The sequence below is a fragment of the Nerophis lumbriciformis genome, linkage group LG21 (assembly GCF_033978685.3).
Source record: "Nerophis lumbriciformis linkage group LG21, RoL_Nlum_v2.1, whole genome shotgun sequence".
NCBI classification, from domain to species: domain Eukaryota; kingdom Metazoa; phylum Chordata; class Actinopteri; order Syngnathiformes; family Syngnathidae; genus Nerophis; species Nerophis lumbriciformis.
Window position 1 is genome coordinate 28485656 of NC_084568.2, and position 26845 is coordinate 28512500.

General features: G+C 40.3%; 1 protein-coding gene across 2 annotated transcripts in view; it reads left to right on the forward strand.

The window, feature by feature from the left end:
• ago2 (argonaute RISC catalytic component 2) overlaps positions 1–26794 on the forward strand; it is a 40698-nt gene extending 13904 nt beyond the window's left edge. For both annotated transcript variants that reach the window (XM_072915587.1, XM_061982506.2), the window contains 15 exons: positions 828–964; positions 1025–1159; positions 2778–2865; positions 2969–3116; positions 3197–3316; positions 9558–9680; positions 9778–9911; positions 9978–10162; positions 10242–10401; positions 10483–10573; positions 10640–10834; positions 10916–11050; positions 13381–13482; positions 20734–20933; positions 20987–26794. In XM_072915587.1, the coding sequence (XP_072771688.1) occupies positions 828–964; positions 1025–1159; positions 2778–2865; positions 2969–3116; positions 3197–3316; positions 9558–9680; positions 9778–9911; positions 9978–10162; positions 10242–10401; positions 10483–10573; positions 10640–10834; positions 10916–11050; positions 13381–13482; positions 20734–20933; positions 20987–21095 (2062 nt within the window). In that variant the 3' untranslated portion in view covers positions 21096–26794. The remainder of the gene's footprint in view (positions 1–827; positions 965–1024; positions 1160–2777; positions 2866–2968; positions 3117–3196; positions 3317–9557; positions 9681–9777; positions 9912–9977; positions 10163–10241; positions 10402–10482; positions 10574–10639; positions 10835–10915; positions 11051–13380; positions 13483–20733; positions 20934–20986) is intronic.
• Positions 26795–26845: the final 51 nt, after the last annotated feature.

The window sequence follows — 26845 nt, forward strand, 5'->3', positions numbered from 1 at the left end:
ACGTGTGAAGTCAAGTCTGCACGCGGCTCAGATTGCCTTCACATGAGACATCAAATTTTTTTTGTAATGTAGTGCACTACATAAAAAGATTGAATTTGACAAAAAAAATCTGAATTAGACATCCAACCCTGCAGTGTGAACGCAGCCTAAAGGTCCTCCACTAGAATACAAGAACAGACCAAACTTGTAAACATGGTACGCTAGAAGCTACTTGGAGCGAGTAGCGACACAACAGCTAAGCACACAATAGCACACAAGCTAGATATACGTGTCTTTAAACAATAATACTGTCTAAGAACAGCACATCTGTCAATACGAACAAGTATCAAATATTATAGTTGAATATTACTCACACATACAAGGTCTCCAAGGCAGATATGTATTAGACCATATCAAGTATCAAGCGTGTTTGCATCATTTAACTGACTTCATTATTTTGGCCACTTGATGTCTCACAAAAACAATTACCACTCCACTTCAACTAAAAACAGCCAAAGTCTATTCCAGGTGGTTAATAAATAGGTTAGTGTTTTTAATATGTACCGGTACCATTGTTCTCTGTTTGACTAATTTTCACTTGATCAAGCCTTTTATTGCCCTGATGTGGGATCTGAGCAGAGGATGTCCTTGTGGCTTGCGCAGCCCTTTGAGACACTTGTGATTAAGGGCTGTGAAGGTCAACTTTAATTGATTGATTTTAACATTCCACACTACAAAATGATAAAATATCAGTATCGCATGGGATGTGAGCAAAGTTGTATCTGGACACTCTTACTTCCAGTAGTAATCATGTAACCAAATTGATAAATAATGTGACACTTCTGCAGGTATACTCCAGTGGGCCGCTCTTTCTTCACCCCCTCCGAGGGCTGTTCGAACCCCCTGGGCGGTGGTCGAGAGGTGTGGTTCGGCTTCCACCAGTCCGTCAGGCCTTCTCTTTGGAAAATGATGCTCAACATTGACGGTACATTTCAAACGCAATGAATCTGGAGTGTCACTTCATTCAAATGTTGTCCTGTTGCAGTTTCCGCCACCGCTTTCTACAAAGCTCAGCCTGTAATAGAGTTCATGTGCGAGGTCTTGGATTTCAAAAGCATTGAAGAACAACAGAAGCCCTTAACAGACTCTCAAAGAGTTAAATTTACCAAAGAAATCAAAGGTACTGTGTTTAATACATTTTAACGGGGTCCTGTGATGATTTTTGTCTTTTCAATATTGGATACTCGTGTTACACAATGTCCAAGTGTCAAATCATAAAGTTGGTGAATTTGGGTGTGAGCCTGCACAGAGTTTTGTATGCCTCTGAACGCTGAGGGTTTTTTTTTGTTTGTTTTTTTTTAACCGTGGGCCATTTGAGACGGTTTCCAAGATTGCAAATTAAACCACACCCCATTCTCTCCAAATGTATCATAATTAGAGATGTCCGATAATATCGGACTGCCGATATTATCGGCCGATAAATGCTTTAAAATGTAATATCGGAAAAATTATCGGTATCGGTTTCAAAATGATCAGTATCGGTATCAAAAGTTAAATTTCTGACTTTTTAAAACGCAGCTGTGTACAAGGACGTAGGGAGGAGTACAGAGCGCCAATAAACCTTAAAGGCACTGCCTTTGCGTGCCGGCCCAGTCACATAATATCTACGGCTTTTCACACACACACAAGTGAATGCAACGCATACTTAATCAACAGCCATACAGGTCACACTGAGGGTGGCCGTATAAACAACTTTAACACTGTTACAAATATGCGCCACACTGTGAACCCACACCAAACAAGAATGACAAACACATTTCGGGAGAACATCCGCACCGTAACACAACAGAACAAATACCCAGAACCCCTTGCAGCACTAACTCTTCCGGGATGCTACAATATACACCCCCCGGCTACCCCCTACCCCCCACCTCAACCCCGCCCACCTCAAGGGAGAGCATGTCCCAAATTCCAAGCTGCTGTTTTGAGGCATGTTAAAAAAAGAATGCACTTTTTGACTTCAATAATAAATATGGCAGTGCCATGTTGGCATTTTTTTTCCATAACTTCAGTTGATTTATTTTGGAAAACCTTGTTACATTGTTTAATGCATCCAGCGGGGCATCACAACAAAATTAGGCATAATAATGTGTTAATTCCACGACTTTATATATCGGCATCAGTTTATATCGGAATCTGTATTTAAGAGTTGGACAATATCGGATATCGGCAAAAAAGCCATTATCGAACATCTCTAATCATTATGTATCTTTTGAAAATGTACGCTGTTATTTTTATCATGATTTTGTCACTGCTATTTTTTAAAGGAATGTTAAAAAATAAACGTCATTATATAGCTTCACCTGGTCACAACAATAGGTACACCTGCACGCTCTTCGATTGATTCAGACTCAGCGTAAAAAAAAGATGCTTTGAACAGCATTTATGTCACTGCATGTCGGTGTTATGATACACATGCTGCGATTAGATGAAAATAATTCTTAATCCTACCTTTTTTTGTGTTTTCTCTCATAGCCTGAAGCAGAAGATATTTCCCTTCTGGCTGAGAGCTTGACTTAATGTCCAAATAAGTACCTCCTGTGACGCTGTGACGTCACGACGTAGCCAGACTGCAAATGCATTAACCTTATGATTTGACGCTTTGGCATTGTTTAACACGAGTATCTAACATTGTAACAACATTTCATCACCCTTTAACTTGTTTAGACTGCAGATATCGAGGCTTCTGAAAAAATAGTCCTGTAGACAATAATCTTTGGTTCCATCCTGCCATGCAGGCTTAAAGGTGGAGATCACACATTGTGGACAAATGAAGAGGAAGTACAGAGTTTGCAATGTGACCAGAAGACCAGCCAGCCATCAAACGTATGAATAATCTTAGATGTATTTATTATTCCCCCCCTCTGCTGGCTAATGCTGTGTTTTTACGTTCTCCTCACCTCCACCTGGTCCCCCATTCTTCTCTCAGGTTCCCTTTGCAGCAGGAGAACGGCCAAACTATCGAATGCACAGTGGCGCAGTACTTTAAAGATAAGTACAAGCTCATGCTGCGATACCCCCACCTCCCATGTTTACAGGTGGGACAGGAGCAGAAGCATACTTACCTTCCTTTAGAGGTAAACAACATGGACCTTTCTGATTTCATAAGTTTCTCATACATCAGCAGTTTTGTTCAGCGCCTCTTTTGTATTTGTAGGTGTGTAATATTGTAGCAGGACAACGCTGCATCAAAAAACTGACGGACAATCAGACCTCCACTATGATCCGTGCCACTGCCCGATCGGCCCCGGACCGTCAGGATGAGATTAGTAAATTGGTGAGTACCGGATGATAAATTCAACCGTGACAACAGAATTTTATGGTTGAAATTATCGTATTGATTCTAAAATAAGACAAACTGTTTTTCAAGACATGTTTTGGGTAAAGACACAATAGGACAAAACATTGATAGATTGTGAAAAAAATATATATATATGTATACTGTATACAGTATATAAGCAGCACCCAGTAAGTTTTAGGAAAAACATTTTTTTTCCATTTATTAGCCATAAGCTGCAGATGTAAATGTTGCAAAATGAGTTATTTACACCGAAATATTTTTATAAATGTTTATTTAATTGTTTCCAAACGGTGTCTGTAACACGGCAGTAAAACAGCTGATCAAACAAAACATAAGTCATGGTCATGGACCTACTAGCTAAGGAAGCTAGCTCACTCAATTAATCCACAGTAAAGTTTTGGTGAATTTACTGATATATTTTTGAAACTGAAACAATACAAAAAGAATGCCGTTGTAAGTTAGTAATACTAACACAGACACTTGTTAACGTGTTAGCACATTAGCTAATGCTAACAATGCTCGCTTCATTACATTACAATAGCACGTACAAACATGCATGAAAACACTCTTACAGACATCACACATGGGACCCTTTAGTAAGTAAGAATTGTCTTAGTTATATTGTAAAACTTTCAAATGTTGCTTGCAGTGATGAATAAAGATCCATACGAGTAGAGATTAGGGGTGTAACGGTGTTGGAGATACTGCGGTATTTCGCTTTCAAAGTCTTCACAATAATGCCGTGACGTGTGACTGTATCAAACAAAAACTTGGTGTGTAGTTCTTTTCTGGTGCTTAAACATTCGCTGGGTCCGAAAATAAACTACATCTTCCAGAATCCTCTGAGCAGTGCGGGCGGAAAGGTGGAAGCGTGGAACGTTGTAAGCAGTAAGTGAAGCTTTGATGAGAGGAATTTTTTTGGGAATTTCCTGAAAAAATGTCATCAAAATCTTTCCATAACTATTTGAGTTATGTTGCTAACAAACAAACTCTAGTGAAAACAACCTTATTGACGGAGGTAAAAAAAAGAAAAAAAGTTCTACGTTCTGCAAAGCAAAGCGCACCACTTTCATCTCGAGCGTTTCTAAGGCGACACAGCCATACTTGCCAACCTTGAGACCTCCGAATTCGGGAGATTGTGGGGGGGTTGAGGCGGGGTGGCCCGGGGGGCGGGGTGGGGTTAAGGGGGAGGAGTATATTTTTAGCTACAATTCACTGAAATTGAAGTGTGTATGTATGTGTATATATATATATATATATATATATATATATATATATATATATAAAATAAATACTTGAATTTCAGTGTTATTTATTTCCACATATACACACACATAACACTCATCTACTCATTGTTGTGTTTGAAAGTGCAATGCTTTGCAGCCAGTAGCACAGCCTTTGAAGGAGCATAGGTATGGGCAGCATCTGTGTACCGTATTTTCCGCACTATAAGGCGCACCTAAAAACCACAATTTTTCTCAAAAGCTGACAGTGCGCCTAATAACCCGGTGCGCTTTATTACGATTCATTTTCATAAAGTTTCGGTCTCGCAACTTCGGTAAACAGCCGCCATCTTTTTTCCCGGTAGAACAGGAAGCGCTTCTTCTTCTACGCAAGCAACCGCCAAGGAAAGCATCCGCCCCCATAGAACAGGAAGCGCTTCACCCGCCCCCATAGAACAGGAAGCGCTTCACCCGCCCCCGGAAGAAGAAGAAAAAACGCGCGGATATCACCGTACGTTTCATTTCCTGTTTACATCTGTAAAGACCACAAAATGGCTCCTACTACGCGACAAGGATCCGGATCATAAAAAGACGCAATCTCTCCATCTGCACACGGATTACTACCGTATTTCACAGCAACTGATATTCCTGTGAACTGCACTGTGGAACGGGAGCACGTACGGTGAATATTCGCACCACAGGGAATGAGGAGTCATCCTTCACTGTGGTTCTAGCTTGCCATGCTAACTTCCACCCATCCAAAAGAGACCTTTCCAGCCGGCGTCATCATAAAAGCTAACTCGAAGGGATGGATGGATGAAGAAAAGATGAGCGAGTGGTTAAGGGAAGTTTACGCGAAGAGGCCGGGTGGCTTTTTTCACACAGCTCCGAAGGCGAACACACCTTCACTAAGACGGGCAGATAGCGCCGGTCGACATACGCCAACATCTGCCAGTGGATCGTAAATGCCTGGGCAGATAGTTTCGGTCACAACTGTGGTCCGAGCTTTCCGGAAGGCAGGATTCACAGAACTGCTGCACAACAACAGCGACACTGACTCCCGATGACTTCTACGAGACGGAACCGGCCATTTTTGGATCCCACGCTTGCGCAACTTTTCAATTCGGACACCGAAGACGAAGAATTCGAAGGATTTACGAATGAAGAATAACTTCAGAAGGTGAGCGCTATGTTTATTTTGTGTGTTGTGACATTAACGTTCGAGCAACATTATGTTGCTATTTATTGCTCTACACCATTTTGAATTTTACTATGTTTGTGATTGCACATTTGCGTACATTTTGGGACAGAGTTGTTAGAACGCTGGTTTTCAATATATTATTAAAGTTTGACTGAACTATCTGACTGTTTTTTTGACATTCACTTTAGCGCAGCGTTTTTTTGACATTCACTTTAGCGCAGCGTAGGCGCGGCTTTTAGTCCGGGGCGGCTTATTGGTGGACAAAATTATGAAATATGTAATTCATAGAAGGTGCGGCTAATAATCCGGTGCGCCTTATAGTGCGGAAAATACGGTAATTTAATTTGCAGGAAAGGAGTGAGTTTAGGGTTGAATTGTCCATCCTCGTTCTATTCTCTGTCACTAGCTTTCTAACCATGCTGAACACCCTAGGGTCTCTGATGATGCATTGATGTCTGGCACGCACAAAAGTGCCTTCATCAAATGCACCAGAGTCTGGAATCTTCCATCTCTCCCTAGCATACCCCTTCCCCTTCGAGCTGTCCTGGATGAACTGAAATTCTTGTTTCCAATCATTTTGGAACTTGCAAGCGTACTTCTTCTTACTCGTCGTCGCCATGACTGTCTCTTCTTCGTTCTTCTGCTTCGTCTCTGTTATGTTTTTTTAATATTACTACTTGCCGTAGTTTTGAAGCAATACATGATGGGAATCCGGATGTTGTGTGTCAGTGTATTAACGTGCCGGCTGGAATAAACACACGTTGAGAAATAGCTCCGTGTCTGCCTACTTTATGGGTTATAGATAAACCTATGGATAACGGAGACATATATAATTGTCTCCTTCTTGTTGTGTGTGCAGTTGCGCACTGAGCTCCAAAAGCCGTAGATGTTATAACGTGACTGGGCCGGCACACTGTTTATATGGAGAAAAAGCGGACGTGACGACAGGCTGTCCTCACTCAGGTCCGGCTGGAAATCGGGAGAAATTCGGGAGAGTGGTTGTCCCGGGAGATTTTCGGGAGAGGCACTGAAATTCGGGAGCCTCCCAGAAAATTTGGGAGGGTTGGCAAGTATGGACACAGCCAGCCGTCGCACCGCCCTAAAAAATGTTCAATGTGGGAAATAGGATTAAATTGAACAACCACTTGATAAAACCTCCATCCATTTTACCACCACTTGTCTCTCTCAATGTCGTGGGGGGCCACCTTGTAAACTGTCACCCAGAAAAGATATTCAACATCAGTTTGTAAGGTGTTTACATAATTAAAAGTTAGATAGTTAGGTAGGGCTGCAACGTTTAGCCGACAATTATATTTGTGGACAATAGTCGTGACGTCATCACTCGTGTTTTTCCGGGCGGATGTGGGTTACTTGCATAAACGCCGGCAGTGATAACATTTAAAGTTTGAGGATATTTCCTCTTATTCTTGTTAAAAACATGGATATTTTACTGATTTTGCGAAGCAGACCTTGTTTTGCTGGTTGTACATTTGTGATACGCCAGCGCTGAAAGCGGAGACATGATGATGTTGGACATTTGGAGGGAGGATGTGGTCTCAACCTCAGTAAGAGTGTTAGCTTCTACCTTGCTAGCTAGCTAACAAGAGTGAGACGCAGTTGTGTGACAAATAAATTTAACTATCAATTTGCCAAAGTCAGCTAGCTAAACTTTGTGTACATCAATTCAAGTATGTTTTAAAGTAGCGTCAATTTGCAATGCCGTAAAAAAAGGCACTTTAACAAACGCACATGCGGGCGTTAACACACATACAGAGACAGACAGGCACCAATGGTATCCTAAGATTAAACATGCAATCTATAACCAACATGTTAATAATGAATCAAAGATCTAATTCTACACATTGAGTCTATTAGACTGCTAAAACTGCCAAGAGTTAATCAATAGTCAATATACCAGTGTGCAGCTTTTTAAACATCACAAAATGATTTTCTTTTAGAGGAAGTTAGATTTGGTGTTTTGTTTGTTTTCATTGCTGCTATTTTAATTGTTTTTTAATTACATAAATAATGTTAATAGTTTTTTAGCACTTTCCATTTCCTTTCTTTTAAATGGACATTTTATTAGTGATTTTAATGTTTGTAAGCGAAATGAGCAGCACAGTTACAGTATAAATAAATATTTATGAATGAATTAGTCATCTCTGTTTTTGTAAGTACATGCCTAAAATAATATGCATTTAGAATTCGATGAAAAATTAGAGCCATTAAATATATGTACGCTTTATTATCTGATTAGTCGACTAATTGTTACGATAATCCTTGACTAATCAAAATAATCGTTAGTTGCAACCCTATTGTTAGGTAACGTTTCCTAGAAACAGCATATTTATTATAGATTTTGGATTTAATCCAATACTTTTGCTGATATCAGACCAACATCTGATATTAAAATTGGACCAGGACACCCCTGGTTGTTTTGTTAGCTTGGCCAACCTTTTGAGCCACCTTTTTTCAGGCAAGTCTCTGTGTCAAGCTGCATCTATCTAGATCAGTGTTTTTCAACCTTTTTTGAGCCATGACACATTTTTTGCGTTGAAAAACTCCGGAGGCACACCACCAGCAGAAATCACTAAAAAACTCAGTTGACAGTAAAAAGTTGTCGTCGCAATTGTTGGACATGACTTTAAACCATAACCAAGCATGCATCAATATAGCTCTTGTCTCAAAGTAGGTGTACTGTCACGACCTGTCACATCACGCCGTGAATAATTTCTTGTGTGTAGTGTTTTAGTTCTTGTCTTGCGCTCCTATTTTGGTGGCTTTTCCTCTTTTTCCTGTAGCAGTTTCATGTCTTCCTTTGAGCGATATTTCCCGCATCTACTTTGTTTTAGCAATCAAGAATATTTCAGTTGTTTTTATCCTTCTTTGTGGGGACATTGTTGATTGTCATGTCATGTTCGGATGTACGTTGTGGATGCCGTCTTTGCTCCACAGTAAGTCTTTGCTGTCGTCCAGCGTTCTGTTTTTGTTTACTTTGTAGCCAGTGCAGTTTTAGTTTCGTTCTGCATAGCCTTCCCTAAGCTTCATTACTTTTTCTTAGGGGCACTCACCTTTTGTTTATTTTTGGTTTAAGCATTAGACCCCTTTTTACCTCCCGCTGTTTCCAACATCTACAAAGCAATTAGCTACCGGCTGCCACCTACTGATATCGAAGAGTATTACACGGTTACTCTGCCGAGCTTTAGACTGCACCGACACTCAACGACAACACATGATTTGCAGACTATAATTACTGGTTTGCAAAAAATATTTTTAACCCAAATAGGTGAATTTAGATAATCTCCCACGGCACACCAGACTGTATCTCACGGCACACTAGTGTGCCGCGGCACAGTGGTTGAAAAACACTGATCTAGGTCGTGTGTGTGTGTGTGTGTGTGTGTGTGTGTGTGTGTGTGTGTGTGTGTGTGTGTGTGTGTGTGTGTGTGTGTGTGTGTGTGTGTGTGTGTGTGTGTGTGTGTGTGTGTGTGTGTGTGTGTGTGTGTGTGTGTGTGGAAAGCTCTGTGTGGCTTGGGGAGAATTTGTTTTTCCACACTTGTTGGTTTGCCTGCATACATTTTTAGATAGCAAATATAGGACTAGTAAACGCGTCTTTTTTTTTTACATTTGCATCAATGTGGTATTTAGTATTAAAGTGATGGTATCAGAGAACTTACCTTGACAGAGGTAAACATGCCTACTAGAACAATTTAAGACCATGCTGACTTATTTTATTAGCATAGCAGAGTCAAGTACAGGGCAACATTTAAGATGCTATTTTCTTTGTTTTTAGATGAGAAGCGCCAACTTCAACACTGACCCTTATGTCCGCGAATTTGGAGTGATGGTGAGGGATGAGATGACCGAAGTGAACGGCCGGGTTCTCCAGGCGCCATCCATTCTGTACGGAGGCAGGGTATGTTCATCGCAGTCAATAATTCCAAGAATGTTGTTAACAGCCCGTCTGTTTCAACGAGTGCTGAGAAATGTCGCATACATTGCCTTTTTCGCAGAACAAGGCAATAGCTACGCCAATCCAGGGAGTGTGGGACATGAGAAACAAGCAGTTTCACACCGGCATTGAGATCAAAGTGTGGGCCATTGCTTGCTTTGCACCACAGAGACAGTGCACTGAACTTCTGCTAAAGTGAGTCACATGCGCAGCTTAGTGCACTGAGCATGTATACAACTAAACAATGGTCCTGTCTTTCAGAGCATTCACAGATCAGCTCAGGAAGATCTCTCGGGATGCAGGCATGCCCATCCAAGGCCAGCCCTGCTTCTGTAAGTACGCCCAGGGCGCAGACAGCGTGGAGCCCATGTTCAGACACCTCAAGTACACGTACCAGGGCCTGCAGCTGGTTGTTGTCATCTTGCCGGGGAAGACGCCCGTCTATGGTGAGGGAGCCGGTCTTATATTTTTCTTAGTTCATGCAGTATTGTATGCTCACCTTCAATTCACTGATCTGTGATGTAGCTGAGGTGAAGCGTGTCGGAGATACAGTCCTTGGCATGGCCACACAGTGCGTGCAGGTGAAGAATGTCCAAAAGCCGACGCCACAGACACTTTCCAACCTCTGTCTGAAGATCAACGTCAAGCTGGGCGGCGTCAACAATATCCTGCTTCCTCAGGGCCGGTCAGTGGAAATCTTCCTACGCCAACTCATCCTACTGATGTTTCCGTGCCTAATCTTACCTCTACTTGAATCTTTTTTTAGGCCCTTGGTGTTTCAACAGCCTGTCATCTTTCTTGGTGCTGATGTAACTCATCCTCCTGCAGGAGATGGCAAGAAGCCCTCTATTGCTGCTGTAAGGAACACATTCCTGGGTATTGAGTAGAACCTTCGCTCAATAGGCCTTACTTTTCCTCCTCAGGTTGTTGGTAGTATGGACGCCCATCCCAGCCGATACTGTGCCACGGTTCGGGTACAACAGCATCGCCAGGATATCATCCAAGACCTAGCCACCATGGTGAGAGAGCTTCTCATTCAGTTCTACAAGTCCACACGTTTCAAGCCCACGCGGATCATCTACTACCGCGATGGCATCTCCGAGGGCCAGTTCAACCAGGTGACGCATAACGCTCTTTTGTTTAACAAACATCCAATCCATCGCTAATCCTCTCTCCTTGCTTTTGATTGATACCCACAGGTTCTTCAACATGAGCTACTGGCAATCCGAGAGGCTTGCATCAAGCTAGAGAAGGACTACCAGCCTGGCATTACGTTTGTCGTGGTCCAGAAAAGACACCACACCAGATTGTTCTGTACGGACAGGAACGAGAGGGTCTGTATCTTTCAGTCATCATTAAAAATAGGGGTCCAATAATTATCGTGTCGATTAGGGAATTATGACGTCACACCCATAATCCAATAACATTAAAAAAAGCTCTGACAACCGATAAAAAAATGGAAGAAAAAAAACGCTCCATATAGATGCGTTAGGGTGAACAAAATCAAGCTATTTTACTCTGTAGGATGTTACAAACTGCCCTGAAAGTCACCGGACCACTTTTTCTGCTAGCCAGCACCTTATCAAATGACTAAGTCGAGGTATTTAATAGAAATACAAACATGTTTAACGCATATAGATTTCCTTCTTTCATGAAGAAAATTCCCCTTCTTTATCCCTTAAATGTCGAAATAAATTAAACCAGAAACAAGGATATAAGTTGATGTATTACTTTATTCTGATGACTCGCATTGATTGGAATCAGACAGGAGTCACAGTTGTGCTGATAAGTTCTGCAACTTTGAATTTACATTGTGGAGGAGAAAAAAAAGTCCTCCTCTCTTTTCAATATGAAATGAAAGTGGTTGTTTTTTAGCTGTTCATTTGTCCAGCTTCCATACTCATTTTTAACGCTTTACAAGGAATACATTGGAGGCTAACTCCGTAGCTCGCTAGCTTGTGCGCACTAGTAATCGGAGACCCTTATCTTATTAACGCGGGCAGAATGGAGCTGCACTTTTATTGTGAAGACAGGAACTGTGTGCTAGGGCGAAAGTTGAAATAAAAAGTGCTTCTCGCGTTCCTGCCGGTGGTTTTTTTCTTTATGCTGAACTCGCAGCAGCCAGCGTCATCTCGCAAGATCCTCGGGTGTCATGAATGTCTCTCAAGTGATAAAAGTTATGTCATAGTGAAGCTTGACGATGGCTAACTTTGTAGGTCTATTTTTTAATGCCTGGCTGGCGGTCGACTGACACACCCTCTCCGGTTGACCGGTAGCTTGGATCGACCTAATGGTGTAAACAAAAATGGCGCTGGTCGTGCCGTTGGTCTGTTGCTCTACCCTTAAGAGGAAAACTCACGTGTGACGCCTGACCCACATGCCCTGCAAACACTTTGCAAGGAAAGACCAAAAAAAAAACCCACCTTGGTTCGACACATCAAACCTAACAAGCGACTTGCTTGAAAAACAAACTATCTGTGCCTTATTCCGGTGCTAAGTGAATGCAGACTGTAACAATCGCTCGTCTGTAAAATTGTGCAAGTAACATTCTTGTTAGTAATGAAGCATCCTGACAGAAGCCTCTGACGCTCTTCTAACTTTATTGCCCACCACTGTTGGCACCGCAGCGCTAGCCTAGCCAACAAAAATACACCACTTACTCGAGCAAGGTTACATTCAGGAATTCTGTGCAATAAACATTATAACTCAAATAAGTCCTTTTTTACACATTCTTTATGTTCTCTATTGCTGCAAAAAATATCACAATTTGTTGCCGATTTTCTTCGTTTTGAACGTATTACTTACTAATTTAATTTATACCACTAAAATATTTAAATGACTCATCTGTTCAACTTGAATGTCACAAAAGTCCATAAAAATTAAAAGGCATTTGGCTGTTTTGTTTGTTTTTGCAAAAATGTGCATGTTTTCTATTTTTTTAATTCACCTGCACCATTTTTTAGTACCAATTTGGTTAACTAGCATCAGTTAAAATGTACACAATACCCATCCATAATGAGGACATAAGCATCAGTGATTTATGGATGTAATGTTTATAGTAGTGATGTCATATTCTGTTAGGACAAATCTAAAGGGACAGTTTGTCAAATCCATTTTTGTTTGACTCTACACTATACTCTAATCTCCATCCATCCATTTTCTTCCGCCTATCTGAAGTCGGGTCGCGGGGGCAGCAGCCTAAGCAGAAAAGCCCACACTTCCCTCTCCTCAGCCAGCTCCTCCCGGGGGATCCCGAGGTGTTCCCAGGCCAGCCGGAAGACATAGTCTTCCCAACGTGTCCTGGCTCCTACAGGTCGGACATGCCCTAAACACCTCCCCAGGGAGGCGTCCGGGTGGCATTCTTACCAGATGCCCGAACCACCTCATCTGGCTCCTCTCCATGTGGAGGAGCAGCGGCTTTACTCTAAGCTCCTCCTGGATGACCGAGCTTCTCACCCTATCTCTAAGGGAGAGCCCTGCCACCCGACGAAGGAAACTAATTTCCTCTAATCTCCATTTTTCAAAACAATAGATATAAATAAGTTATCGGTCTTAAAACGCGGGATGTTATCGGTATCAACTTGGTAAAAAATATTGTGCATTAGCAGTGTTATTGCTTTTTCACGTTTTATGGTCTAAATGTATTTTTGTTGCAATTATACAGGTGGGAAAGAGTGGAAACATTCCTGCAGGCACCACCGTAGACACCAAAATCACTCACCCATCCGAATTTGACTTCTACCTTTGCAGTCACGCTGGCATACAGGTAAGTTCTACATTAACTCTTTTTGGCCGTGTGTGCAAAAATCAATAACAACAACGACCACATATCGTGATTAGTATGCTATCACTGAATCAAAAAGTGGCACATTAGTAACATTAAAAGAAACAATTAACAGCAAATAAAGATGCTTCTTAATATATACTTGACAATTAATTACTGTATTTTCCGGACCATAGGGCGCACGACACTATAAGGCGCACTGCCGATGAATGGTCTATTTTCAATCTGTTTTCATATGAAAGGAGCACCGGATTATAGGGCGCATTAAAGGACTCATTTTGTATTATTTTTTTCTAAATAGAAAACACTTCCTTGTGGCCTACATAACATGTAATGGGTTATGGGTTATACTTGTATAGCGCTTCTCTACTTCTACTTCTGCTTTTCTACCTTACTTTAGTGGTGGTTCTTTGGTCAAAATGTTGCATAGAATATGTTTTACAGATCATCTTCAAGCCGCTATCTGAACGTATCTTCCGGATGCGCCTTTTTGTGGGCGGTCTTATTTACGTGGCTCACCTTCGGCAGCGTCTTCTCCTCGTCATCTTTGTTGTAGCGGTGTAGCGTGCAAGGACGGGAGTGGAAGAAATGTCAAAAGATGGAGCTAACTGTTTTAATGACATACAGACTTTACTTGAATCAATAACGGAGCAGCATTTACTCACCCACCGGGAATGTGTCCCGTGAAAAACCGTCCGATCGGAACTCTAATAACTTAAGTTTCTTGGGTGAATAATATAAACTCACTATACCGGTATGTTTTAGCGCTTTAATGGTGAGTTTACTGACAGATATAAGTAAGAACTTTACACTACTTTATATTAGAAATGGCAACAGCGGAGGATGAATGCCCCATAACAAGAAGATAGAGAAAATGAAGAAGCCTATCGACTACAAAGGCGGACCCGCGCAATTTTTCAAGATATATGAAGATCCCAAATACAGATCAGCAGGTATCAGAAGGTAAGAAAAATTGCTTTTGCATAATATTGCGAAACAAAACGCCAAATAATGTCTTACCTTATACACACACCATTGTAATACTCGTATGTTTAATGCGCCGACAATCCACCAAGCGGTGCGGCTTCATAGCTTACCAAAGTCGTACTAAAACATTTTGATCGATTTTTGAGCGCCGTGTGTAATGTATACCATATTTTCAATGGAACATATAAAATGTTGTTGTTGTTTACTTGAGCGATATTGCCATCATACATCTTACCACATATCTATTATGTTTGACTGCCATCTACTGGTCACTTTTATCATTACACCATGTACCAAATAAAATTGCTTCGAGGTCGGTGAGCAAAACCAAATTATTCCGTACATTAGTCACGCCGGGTTATTAGGCGCACTGTCGAGTTTTTTGGGGGGAAAAATTATTTTAAGTGTGCCTTATAGTCCGGAAAATGCAGTACATTCTGTGTATGCAAAAAGAAGTGACTGTGCTACAGATGATATTTTTTTTAAAAACAGTGCCGGTGTCTGAAAACAAGAAATATAACCAAATCAATGGTCTTCAACATGAGTGGGTTCATGAAGTGAAGTGAAATCTTTGGTTAGACTTTTTTATTCATTTAAATGTCTTGAAATACACATGAACATTGATCGAACACACTTTGGTGAACAGAAGCAGAAGACATCTTTCTGTCAGCAATTTATGGAGCCAGAACACTGCCAGTAAGATGTGGTATAGCAAAAAAATTCACATTGTAGAAAAAATTGTATTGGCACCAAAACAAGTTTTGGCAACAAATAAATACAACATTTTTGGTAGATGTTTTTTTTTAATCAAATCATGACATGTTTCTGATGCCAATATTTGTATTTGTGTACACTTTTATTGTTTTTGTGTGTTTTTATGATCAATTTTTTTCACATTGGCTTCTCTTTTTTAAGTTTTTTTCTTTTTTTTCCCCCCAGTTTCGCTTTTTCTTTTTACGGTTTCAAACTAAGGGCAGTGTTTTAGCGGGAGGGGTGAGTGCCAGTGGGCGGGGCTTACTACAAGTTTACCCAGAAGCAGTTTTACTGCACTTGGGCATGTAGGTAAAACACCGTTAAAGAAGAAAGGAGAACCGAGGGCCTCTGGATTACGGTAAGTTTAAAGAAGATTCAAAATAGGAAATTATGAAGACAAAGTAGTTTTTTACATTTATCTTCAGTCCGCCTGTGTAGGTTGCTGTCGGCAGATTCATCTGCTCAGAGAGAAATCTTGTATTTGTAAACATAATACAGTCACCTACTTTTATTACTCTGTGACTACTTTGTAAAGCACTGTGGTCAACTTCGTTACTTTCACAATTGGTTTTCAGCAATTTCAGCACTGAGAGTTTATTAGGATATAGTTCTGTTATTTAACAAATGTTTAATTTATCACTATGTATAAACTCTCTTTACAAAGCAGATGAAATAACTTTAAAGTTATTTCTCATATTAGTTAGTTATGATGCAGTTTATGAAGGATTTATTATGATTGCTATTTTAAAAAAAAAAAAATGTACCCAGGCAGTCAACCTTCAGCTTCGCTCACTTGATGATGATGTTCTGTAGTTAGATGTCCTCTCAGAAACACACCTGTGAAGGAAGTCCAGATGTCCCACAAAGGCAGAGATCTTCTTGGTCTTTCTTGTTGAATTACATACAGCAACATCACAAACGACTACTCAGATGTTATTTTTAAGATGTTTTAATGTAATTGTTAATAGAAATGTCTCCTTTAAAAGTCCAGCCTAGTTTTTTAAATTAATGTGAAATAATCCCTCAACCCTACATTGAAGCAGTTGTTTTAAAAATGTGTTGTAGGTTGTACTGTCAAATGTACATGTAAATATTATGTGGAATATCATTTAGAATATCTAAATGTATACTCCTATTTTGTATTATTTGCAATCAAGGAAAAAATATTCCCGTATTTTACGGACTATAAGGCGCACTTAAAATCTTTTTTCCCCCTCAAAACTCGACAGTGCGCCTTATACCCGGTGCGCCTAATGTACGGAATAATTCTGGTTTTGCTTATCGACCTCGAAGCAATTTTATTTGGTACTTGGTGTAATGGTAAGTGTGACCAGTAGTCAAACATAAGAAATATGTGTGGACTGCACTATGATGGCAATATGACTCAAGTAAATAACACCAACATTTTAAATGTTCCATTGAAAATATAGAACATTACACACGGCGCTCAAAAATCTATCAAAATGTTTTAGTACGGCTGTGGTAAGCTATGAAGCCACACCGCTTGATGTGCTTCAACATACGAGTATTATTATGGTGTGTGTATAAGGTAAGACATATTATCTCGTGTTTTGTTTCGCAATATTTTGCAAAAGCAACTTTTCTTACCTTCTGGTACCTGCTGATGTGTATTTGGGATCTGCATAAATCCGGAAAAATTGCGCGAGTCCGCCTTTGTAGTCCGTGCCGACACCGTAGTCGATAAGCTTCTTTTTCTCTATCTTCTTGTTATGGGACATTCATCCTCCGCTGTTGCCATTTTTATTATAAAGTACAGTACTGTAAAGTTCTTACTTATATCTGTCAGTAAACTCGCCATGAGAACATACCGGTGTAGTGAGTTTACATTATTCACCTAAGGAACTTTAGTTATTAGAGAGTTACGATTAGACGTTTTTTCATGAGACACATTTTCGGTGTTGTTGTTTCCGGATGAGGAGATGCTGCTCCGTTATTGATTGAAGTAAAGTCTGAATGTCATTAAAACAGTTAGCTCCATCTTTTCACACTTCTTCGACTCCCTTCCTTGCACGCTACACCGCTACAACAAAGATGACGGGGAGAAGACGCTGCCGAAGGTGAGCCACGTAAATAAGACCGCCCACAAAACGGCGCATCCGGAAGCGCCTGTCAGAAAGCAGCTTGAAGATGGTCTGTAAAACATAATCTATGCGAACATTTGGACCAAAGAACCACCATTACATGTTATGTAGACCACAAGGAAGTGTTTTCAATTTAGAAAAAAAAGAATAATAATATGACTCCTTTAATGCGCTCTATAATACGGTGCACCTTTATATATGAAAAAAGATAAAAAAATAAACCATTCATCGGCAGTGCGCCTTATAATCCGGTGAGCCCTATGGTCCGGAAAATATGGTAATCCCAATAGCAGTCGTTTCAGCACATTGTTTATACAAGTCTAAACAATACTTGACAATACAATAAGACATGAGGAGTAAACATAGACAGAAAAAGATAGGTCAGCTATAAGGCTTTACTTCCAAACGCTGAAAAAAGTACTGTGCATGTAGTTGTCTCCACAACCTGGATATGAAGATCCCTCCCGGGTAACAAGAGGAAGCACCGCCAGAGGTCGCTCAACATTAGGATAGTTGAAGTCTCGTATTTTAGCACAAACTGGTTACTCATGTCACACCAAGATTTACATGTCTGCTGTTAAATGTTTTAAATAAATAAATACTAGCTACACTTACATTTTAAAGTCGCTCTTTTCTTTCTGCGTGGAAATGAAACCAAGTATTGTTCCATACGGCGTTTTGCCAAATATCTCAGCTTTATCGAGACAAACATGGATCATTTAAAAAAAAAAAAGTACATCATCCATTTCTGTACCGCTTATACTAAAAGTTAAAGTCAAAGTCCCAATGATTGTCACACACACACTAGGTGTGGTGAAATTTGTCCTCTGCATTTGACCCATCCCCTTGATCACCGCCTGGGAGGTGAGGGGAGCAGTGGGCAGCAGCGGTGCTGCGCCCGGAATCATTTTTGGTGATCCTCAAAGTAACTTTTACAATTAATTTAAACTCCATCGGTCCTCCTTTCTTCATCTACGGTGTTTTTACAGTCCAGTAAAAGTGCTTCTGGGTAAACTTGTTATAAGCCGCCCCCCATAGCACCCGCCCCTTACGCTAAAACATTGCCTTTAGTTTGAAACCGCAAAAAAAAGAAGCAGAAACGAAAAAAAAGAAACAAAAATTGTAAAAAAGAGAAGCAATCTTAAAAACATTTGAAACACACAAAAACAATAATAGTGTACACAAATATGAAAATTGGCATCGAAAACATCCACCAAAAATATTGTATTTCTTCAATGTTTGTATTTATTTATTGCCAAATCTTGTTTCGGTGCCAATACAAGTTTTTCTACAATGTCTATATTTTCGATACCAAATCTTACTGGCAGTGTTCTGGCTCCATAGCAATGCACCTATTCAGCAACAAAAAGGAGCACTATATTCACCTGTGCCTCTGAGGAGGACCCGCCCCTATCGTTGACGTGCCAGTCACGAGGCTGTATTGGCTTCCCGTGATTGGCAGAGAGCCGATTCTCAATCAGCAGCTAGTTTGTGTTTGGATGGGGGGAAAAAAATTGTTTTATAACACAACATAAAAACACAAGTAGAAGAGGGATAAGTCTCCCCTCCACCTTAGAAAAGGATCAGTTTCATTTAAAACATAATTTTATGAAAGTAAGGGCTCTGTAGGTAAATAGTGTCATACTCCACTCAAATGTACTGTTGTCATACCTTTTTAGAATGAATAAAATAGTATAACTAGGCCTGGGCGTTAAATGTAAGTTTTTGTTGCTGAAGATTTAAAAAATAAAACATTGATGTTTTGAGCCTCTTGTCCAGGCATTTTTTTTACCCCATGAGCTTTTGTAGATTCCAACCTTCCCCTTCCTTAGCAGAGATTCACACACATAGCAAAATGGTTATTGCTAACGCAAACGACAGCGAGGCATTTGTTACAAAGAAAAGAAAAGTGTTGTCAGTGGTTTGGTTTTGCCGCAAGAGACGTGACTGCACGCTGCAAAGTTTGTTTAAAAAAAAAAAGTCAGCAGCACAACAAACTTATTCCAGCTTCTAAAACCGGAGCCTTCAGTCAAGTGTAAATGGGTTATACTTGTATAGCGCTTTTCTACCTTCAAGGTACTCAAAGCGTTTTGACGCTATTCCACATTCACTTATCCACACACAAATTCTCACACTGATGGCGGGAACTGCTTTGCAAGGCTCTAATCACGACCCATTAGGAGCAAGGGTGAAGTGTCTTGTTCAAGGACACAACGGACGTGACTCAGTTGGTAGAAGCTGGGGATCGAACCAGGAACCCTCAGGTTACTGGCACGGCTCCAATGCAACTCATTACGAGGCGAACAAGACCGCAGCAACAACTAAACTCCCACAAAAAAAATCAACCTACTGGTGGACTCATTTGCACAAGGTACCAGTGATGAGAAAGAAGCAGTAAATAAATGATAAATAAATGGGTTATACTTGTATAGCGCTTTTCTACCTTCAAGGTACTCAAAGCGCTTTGACACTATTTCCACATTTACCCATTCACACACACATTCACACACTGATGGCGGGAGCTGCCATGCAAGGCGCTAACCAGCAGCCATCAGGAGCAAGGGGTGAAGTGTCTTGCCCAAGGACACAACGGATGTGACTAGGATGGTAGAAGGTGGGGAAGACGATCACGAAGCAGTGTGGAAAACGATCACTAAAGCGCTCGCTCTGCGCGTAGCTAGGTTGGTGCCCACGGTACAGTAGAAAAGCCTGTTTGCATCCACCCATTAAAACTAGATTCATCTCAATGCTACATTTTTATTTACACAAGTATTTTATTCAAGACAGAAGATTGAAGTTTGTACTTAATCGATCTCAAAGTTGGACTTTTATTATATGTATAATAATTTAGACTTATGCTTTGCCTTACATAAGAAGCTCTATTAAAAAAAAAACTGATTAGAGCAATGCATATTGATCCACATATGAGCCAGAATTAGCTACAACAGCTAAAATTAATCTGTAGAAAATATTTTTCAAAAAACTAAACCGATTAAACAAAGTCCAATATATACTTGTTCTAAAAATACCGGTAAACCAATATATGAAAAAAAGGTTTGCTAAGAGTAAGATGCCGTGTCATTTCAAACTACTAGTTTTTGATCAAATAAAAGCAAAACATGTTTTGAATTATCTCTGTCATTTGTATTTATTGGTTTCTTCAAAAAAGTAAAAATTGTAAATCAAATTGTTTGGTTATATCGGCCAGACCTAGTATAACAGTGAATTGTATTCTACAATAAATTATTGGAGGAAGCATTTTGGCTGCTTCTATAGATAAAAAGAGGAATAAGAAACCATTGGACTCCAATGCATCGGCCTGCGTTCTGGCATTTCTCCTTAACGTGTCCGACTAAGGACAGACTGCATAGTCGATTTCCAAACTCTGCAGGGTACCAGCCGGCCGTCTCACTACCACGTGCTCTGGGACGACAATCACTTCTCCGCCGACGAGCTGCAGGTCCTCACCTACCAGCTGTGTCACACCTACGTGCGCTGCACCCGCTCGGTTTCCATCCCGGCGCCCGCCTACTACGCCCATTTGGTGGCGTTTCGCGCTCGCTATCACCTGGTGGACAAAGAGCACGACAGGTAAGAATCGGCACATCCACAACCCGTACAGCATTCACACTACTGTCTTTCAGCGCCGAGGGCAGTCACACATCGGGCCAAAGCAACGGGCGCGACCAGCAGGCCTTGGCCAAAGCCGTTCAGATCCACCAGGACACCCTGCGCACAATGTACTTCGCCTGAGACTGCACAGCACTAGGTTGGCGTGGGCGAGACCCCGCTGAAGAAACACTAGCCCTCACTGTGTGCTTTTACAGCGTGATCTCTACCTAACAACTAGCAGGTACCCGTTATGCCCACCCTAGCCAAACCAGATTTCAGAAGCTGCAAAAGAAGGTCTCTTTCTTGGGGTATGAGCTGTGTTCTTGCTATATATTTGTATATCTTGTGGGCAATTATGTTGCAAAGTATGAAAGGAGTATTGTTATTCAATGTGGTGCTTTATGAATTAGAAGCACCTCACCTCCCTATTTGTTTTAATCCTGTTTCCATGTCAAAGACTTTTCATGAGTTAAGACGCATTATTATTGAACAGCCAATCACAGCAAAGCGCACTGACTCAAATGGGTACTTCAATCAGGACTTAAGTACTTGATGAGCCTTTCACGTGAAAGTGCCATTGAGAGATCACCTTCCTCTTATCAACTATTTGTAGTTGTCCACGATGAGCGTTTTATGCCAAATCTGGGACAACTTACCCATCAACTTTGAACCAACACTCAGAATGTTCAAGAGAGGGGTTTTTAGTGATTTCATAGAACAGAAGCTTACAGTGCTGAACTCGTGTATTGGGACTGGTTCCCAGCAAAAACACACTTTTTTATGTACTCTGAGCCGTGCTGATTAGACGCACGATGTACAAATCAAAACAGTTTGGTTCCCTTGTCTTTTTATAGATTTGTTTTTAGTAAGTCCTTTTGTTCTCTAATGGATTTGCATGTAGCCAAGTCCTGTTTTAGAAACCTATACGTGTGTATCTCTTCCTTGATAAACAACCCTCTATTTTTAATGTATATACCCGTGGAATCAGCAATGTCTTTGATTCAGACGTTGTTGTGGCGTTTTCATAGCGACACATTCGGTACAGCGGCCTGAAAGCTGCAACACTTAAAGATCAAAATTCCCTCACGAAACATTCTGTTCTAAAAATCATGAGCACGGGCATGTTTTTTTTAATGAAAATGTCTTTTTTTGAAGGTAAAAATTAGGTATATTTTGAATAGAACTCAGTGGAGACTGCCGAAACCAACGTTTTAAAAAAAACAAAAAAAACAATGCCCCATATGTAATCTAAATGAACACTATTTGTGTACAGAGTCCAATGCAAATATCCTCTTGCCTTTGAAAGACTTAACAGTCTCAAGTCAGTCACTGACTTTTTCTATCGTCCACTTTTAACACATTTAAGCTAGCGAATGTTCATAGTCGTGAATGGAGCGGATGTAGTCTAACTATGCATTGTTTTTAACCAAGAGATTTGGCAGAGGGGTGTTTCACCTGCAGCTGGTGTGTTCGTAGATGTCGAGTAGATAGGGCGCTTTTTAGGCGTCTTTAATCATGTTGCATTTAGTCGCATTTCTCTTTCGTGTGGTCCTTGATGACAGTGTACAGTTTTCAATTGGGGCCAAGCCAGATTATAAAACCTTACATGACAAGCATACAAAAAAGACAGAAAAGCACAAAAATGACCCTTTGCGAGATGTTTTCACTGTAAACCACTTCGCCTACGAGTGGTTCAAATCAAGACAAGAAAAGAGACGTATTCTCCCCTCTTACCTGTAAAACAACTATTAATCCGACTGACTGTGTTTGTGGGGCATTCTGAACACCATGTACTTGATATTTACTGTTATGATGTCAATATTGTTCTTATTGGTGCTGGTCTCAAAGCATGGACATTTGGATGCACTTTTCATAGCATAGCATTGGTATGAGCTCCAATAGGTAGGGGTGTGTGCATGCGTGTATGTGTGTGCGTGTGTGTGAAATAGGAGTTTAGGCCATATTGTGACACTGGTGTAATTGTATGGAAATGGCCTCGTGTCCTACCTCTTGTTACCTGTTAAAAGTGTAATGGTAACATCACACTGCTGGCCATTTCTGCATAATTGCCCTTGCTATCGATCTAAATGGCATTGTTTGTGGAGGCTTGCAATGACAGTAGATGATTGGTATGCATGCTGATGAACACACTTAGTGTTTTCATAGAAACTAATAAGGCGGAGAGGATGTTTTTATGTCTCAGAAGGGGGTTCAAAGCGTTGCGCTGCATGACCAAATTCTTGAATTGTGTGTGTGTTTGTGTGTGGTTGATATTCACACACAAGTTCCCCCTAATTATTTTCTATCAATTAACTCTATGCACCAAAAGTCTCCACACCTTGATTAGTTTTTCTATCCAAGCCGTACAACAACAAATACAAAACTAACAGCAAAAGACCATTCCGTAAGTTGGCTTGAACACCTAAAACCTGGAACACGACACTTGTGGGAAAAGATGATTGTGAAGTATGTAGTGTAGTCAATAAGAGCGTTAGATCTAGCTGGCCTTTTGACACGACTGTTCTTGCAAGCCCTTCCCACTTCCAAGTAGCCACAATCTTTTATTTTGGAATTGCCTTGGCAATAGTTAAGTTGGTAAAAAGTTTCATAATGGTTGCCGTCTCTTATTTCAAAAAATCAGAAAAGGATTTGTAGTTGTTGTTGTTGCGTCTTGGTGTTTGACTTGACATACTACTATACCAGCACCTTAGAATGCCAGAACGTAATTGTTTTTACCTTGAAATATATAACTCCAACTTTTGACAATGTTCCTTTTGCACTAAAACAAGAATGGACTTTGTAGCTTTTTGTGCAGCATTTAGGGTATTCAACAGGTGGTGGATACTTTTTTTGTATTTAGAAAGAAAGCAGTAGATGGTGTCGGTCGCCTCCGCCAAGGGGGCCTTAATCGCTTTAGCTTAGCCTGTGCTGATAGTTACATCTGCAGTCAGCTTTTTTCCACCAATATTCCGATGCCTTTTTTAATGTTGAGTGTGAGGCGGTTCCAGCTTGAGAGGTGGAGACGTTTACTTGCCTAACCTGTAATTCCACCCATGAGCTGTGGGTGTCTGACCTAAAAAGGTTCACTTGGTCCCCCATTCAAGACTCCATGGCAGCAAAAGCTTTCAGGTGGTACAGTTCAGTTCAGTTTTGGCACAGTATGGTTTCGATTGGAAGAACCACATATATATTAGCCGGCATTTTTACGTCTGAATGTCAAAGATATATTTGAAACAGGATAGGGCCTGTAGTGTACCTGCAAAAAATGCAACTTTAACCCTTGTGCAACCTTAAGATTGACTACACACACTTACTCTTAGAATCCAAAAGGGACCTGTCAGCAATAAATTATGTTTTAACGTTTAAAATCTTATAACAACTTCAGATCTATATATTGATTAAGGTTTAGTATTCTTTTTTGCTTTAACGTTTTACAGCCCTTTTGTCAAAATAAAAACCATTTAAATAAGGGAAAATGCAAAGTATGCAATATTTGTAAAAAAATAAATAAATAAGTTGCAGAGTGGAATATTGGCGGTGGGGTAATTACAGCCTTGAATAATGCATGACATTGATTGTGATACAATAGAATGAAATATTATTTTTTACAGTGCATACTGAGCTAGAATGATAGAGAAAGTTGAGTTTGAGTTTACTTAAGTCGTTTATATATCCACGCCATGTTACTGTATATATAACTTCCCAAGATCATTTCATTCTGTTTGTATTTGTTTGCATTTCAGCAGTTTAACTCATTTACGCTGATCAAAGCTCTTAGATTAATGCTCATGGTTTTCTGGCTCTGTTTGGTTGTTAAGTGGTGGCATTACACCAAAACAATATTGTGAGATTAATTTGGGTTTCATGGAAAAAGCACAGGATTGCTGCTTGTTAAAAATAGCAGTTATAATGGGAGTCAATGGGGTCGAAAAAGTTATTGAGAGAAAGTGCGGGTACTATTTTTTTACGCAATCAAAAACACAATGCAATTTTATTTTTTTAAACGTGCTAAAAACACCCTGGCGAAATTTCAGAGCACCAACCTTCAAAATGATCCATCATAGCACATAAAGAAGACATTTTGGGCCCAAGGGTTGCACAAGGGTAAATCCATTCAAGTAACATGGAAGTAGGGCTGGGCGATATGGCCTTTTATTAATATCTTGATATTTTTAGGCCATGTCACGATACACGATATATATCTCGATATTTTGCCTTAGCCTTGAATTAACACTTGATGCATATAATCACAGCAGTATGATGATTCTATGTGTCTACATTAAAACATTCTTGTCGATACTTCATTGATATATGCTTATTTTACACTTTCATGCAGAGAGGCAAATCACAAGTCAATTTACCAAAACTGTATTTATTAAACAGTTATTAAGCAGTGGCACAAACATTCATGTCATTTCCAAAACAGAAAGTGCAAGATTTTCAGAGACATTTTAAAACAAGCTATGAGTGCACTTTTGTGCAGGATGTCACTAAGATGACATATCAAAACAACACTAAATTAAAGTGCACTTTTTGTACAGAACGCCACTACAATAGTTTAAAACAAATAAAGTGCACTTTTGTGCATGATGTCACACAAGATATTTCAATAAGTGTGAAATAAAAATGAGCTGCATAATAGGAAATCAAATAGTATATGTCCTTCGCTATGTGGTAGGTTCCTGCGGACGTTATCTCCTTCTGTTGTTGACTATTTTTTTCGTACGGTGTTCATCTGGAAATAGTTGCTTCGGCATTTTGTTGGTGTGGCACGGAACGGAGATGTTGACATGCGGAGTTTCAAGCACTCTTCATTCTCTAGCGGGTGACTTTTCAAATGATGCTACATTAGCAGTGGTGCTACTTTTTGTAGCAACGCTTTTGCCGCATAATTGTTCAACATCTTCCCGCTTGAAGCCAAACCACCGCCAGACGATGGAACCCCGTGCTGTTTTTCTTGGGAATTAATTCTTCCTTCATTTGTTACCAGATTCGCACCTTCTCTCTCTCGTATTACCACCCGCACCGTTAGCATCACAGCTAATGTTACCATGTCGCTACCTGTCTGCTCCGCAGGAGCGTGTGACGTTGCACACGTGACGTGTGTAAGAAGGTGCGCTTGTTTTAAGTCTCTGTGAGAAGGAGATACAGTGCCGGCCCAAGCCTCAATGGGGCCCTAAGCAAAATTTGATTTTGGGGCCCTCTATTTCTGCCAATAATATTGATTGTTGATCATTCGCACACCTACTATAAACTCATTGCGGCTCTGGCAGTGTTGTTTACATTATCCTATTGTCAGCCTGGCATGTCTTTACAAATGACATGTCATTTATAAAGATATGGGGGTGGCCCAGTTAAGAACATAAATAATACCAATGAATGAACGAATGATGTCCAGAGTGCCACATATGGTTCCTAATCTTAAAATGTAGAAAACATTCAGCTACAAGAGTGGCCTGGGGTTGAACAGTCCAAGTGATAAAGCTTTGTATTTACAGTAAAAGTGTCATCTTGTCTCATCAGTCTTGTACATATTAGTCTTTAATTACTAGTTTATATTTTTGGTTAATTGTTCATATTTAATGTTTACTTTGTACAAAGAGAGCGCAGTCTACTGAAGTTAAATTCATCAATAGTTTTCCCCTTTGAAAGACGCAAGACAAATTCCTTCCATTTCACCATGTTGCTACAATGATCTTCACTGTTTTCATGCTGTTTCAGCAGTGCACCTATGTTGACCCAATCCCGCTGTCCCTCGGCTGCCAGTTTTAAGGACTTTTTGGAAAATAATTTGCAGCAAAAGCAATAGACTGCATCTTTACTTCTTGAATAAGTCAGCCAGCTACGCTTGACTTTTTCCCCATTGACTAGCTGTCTGTAGGTATAATGAT